At 35.6% G+C, this 2,347-nt stretch overlaps 1 protein-coding gene across 1 annotated transcript; it reads right to left on the minus strand.

Moving 5' to 3' along the window:
* Positions 1-419: 419 nt before the first annotated feature.
* On the minus strand, positions 420-1,418 carry LOC113097316 (trace amine-associated receptor 7e-like). Its single transcript, XM_026262554.1, has one exon. It carries the CDS (start codon positions 1,416-1,418, stop codon positions 420-422), a length of 999 nt encoding a protein of 332 aa, XP_026118339.1.
* Between the last annotated feature and the right edge of the window lie 929 nt (positions 1,419-2,347).

Genomic DNA, 2,347 nt, shown 5'->3' on the forward strand with positions numbered 1-2,347 from the left:
TCAGAATAATATTTAGACTGCTCTGATAAACCTGTTCAATTTTGAAAGTTATACTACATGCTTTGAACAAAGATCTACTAAAGAAGCACATGAAACTTGTGTTTTATTAAAATAAATTTAGATTTAATTTATAATGAATAATTTTGTAATATATATATCAAATATTCATAGATGTCTAGAGTTAACATTTCTAATCACATTTATGGACATATTACTAAAGTTTGATGTCACCCAGCAAATATTTCACTTTTGAATGCATGTAATTAGGGAGCTTTTTTTTTTTTTTTATAAAATGCCTGGTTTTAGTCATCAAAATAACTGAATAATCATATTTTTTACTGTACAATAATGATGTAAAAGAACATTAGAAAATACTAAAGTAAAACACTAGAAAACTGAGGACAGTTGTTTGTTTTTCATTAAGAGCTTAATGACAGGACATTCATCAGAGAGGAGTCTGTGTTCAATACTTTAAAAGTAATAATTATCTTAACACTTTTCTTAAACCAAGGGTACAACAGAGCGTAGATAAGTGGATTGATGGAGGAATTAAGGTAAAAGAGAACCAAAACACTGTTGATAAGATTAGAAAATGAGTCATCTTTTAAGAAATTTGTTAAAGAAAATATATAATATGGCAGTAAACACAGGAGAAACACAAAAACCAGAATCCCGAGTGCTAATGCGGCTTTTCGCTCTGATTTGTCACTGACTCTGTTTTTGGAGGATTCTGTTCTGTTGTGAATCTGAAGAGCTCTTATGGCAGTCGCATGTCTCTTAGCAATGACAAAAACATGAGAATATAATATTATAATGAGTGTACAAGGCATAAGAAACACAACTATGAGGTCAATGAGGGATGAAACCTCATCTACGATATAAAGACATTCTCCTGGACACGTGACATCAGTGAATTTTCCATTAACATAAAGAAGAGTAAAGTTATAAAGGAGTGAAAACAGCCAGTTAAATATAGTTGCTATGCAGATCACAGCAGTTGAGATCTTCTCAGAGTAAAGAAAAGGAGAACTTAAAGCCAAAAAGCGATCAACTGCTATCAGAGCCACAGTATGAACAGACACGCTTGTTGCCTGAAAAGTCACAAAACTGAAAACTGAACACATCACTGGACCAGAAATCCAACATGACTCAATAAGCCAAGATAAGTGAAAGGGCATCACAAAAACTCCCACCAGGAGATCAGACACAGCCAAAGAGAGGATGAGGATGTTTGCAGGTGTGTGGAGCTGCTTGAAGTGACTAACAGAGATGATGACCAGCAGGTTTCCACACACGGTCAGAAGAGACACAGCTGCTGCAGCCGCATACAGAATCACATAGACAGAAAAAGAAACAGATCTCTCTGGACACAAATATTCCTGACAGACATCGCTTTGGTTCATTGCTGTAAGATTCATTGTAAAGCGTATTGCTCCCTGTGACTTCCTTCATATAAAAAATGCATAACCACTTCTGAAGATGCTATATGTATCTCCAACAGCTCTGAATCGCTCATCATCTGAAACACAACCCACACTGATTCCTGGAGGTTCCACAACACCAGATAAAGACAAGCTACCACCCACGCTGCCTTTTATAAACTTGACATGTTGACTCTTTCCAATACCAGCATCAAGGGAGAAAAACATACAGCCAGGAGATCAAACGATTCTGTTCAGGTGAACAAAATAACAAAAACACTGTAAACCTCAACTGTGTGTCTCTGACTCTAAGTTGCATGTAGCATACACACACTGAAAACAGAAGAAGTTTCTAAACATTAAATTAGTCTACTGTAGGTGTCAAACACTCCAGCCAGGGTACAAAAATACAATACAACAAACATTATGAAAGAACCATAAAAATACAATGCAATGGCCTTTACAGTTTAATTTTTTCTTAATGATTTAAAAATGACATGAAATAAATGCAGCCTGAATCGTTGTATGCACAGCCAGCAAATGAGAGATTTGAAATACCATCATGTGTACTGCGGGCCCTTATAAATAAAATTATTTGTGATGTGAGAATGGTATACTTTGCTTTACTCGAAGAACTTGAGGTTGTACAGAAAACCCTTTGATGGACAGCACTCCCTCATTTCTTATAATCTGGATTCACCAACAATAACGAGGATATAAAACAGATTTCTGTGTTTGCTTTGGATGGGTTAAATGCAGAGCCCAGATCTGAGTATGGGTCACCATACTTGGCTGAATGTCACGTCACTTTCACTTTTAAACACATTTAGGCCTAGTTTCACAGACAGGGTTTTGGTAAAGCCAGGATTAGGCCATAGATCAATTAGGACATTTAAGTATTTTTTAAAATATCATTTCCTTAGAAA

Source organism: Carassius auratus, unplaced genomic scaffold (assembly GCF_003368295.1).
Source record: "Carassius auratus strain Wakin unplaced genomic scaffold, ASM336829v1 scaf_tig00216185, whole genome shotgun sequence".
In the NCBI taxonomy this organism is placed as follows: Eukaryota; Metazoa; Chordata; class Actinopteri; order Cypriniformes; family Cyprinidae; genus Carassius; species Carassius auratus.

What these genes read in the sequence shown, in the direction of transcription:
- LOC113097316 (XM_026262554.1), bottom strand. Translation starts at nt 1,418, where the DNA reads ATGAATCTTACAGCAATGAACCAAAGCGATGTCTGTCAGGAATATTTG.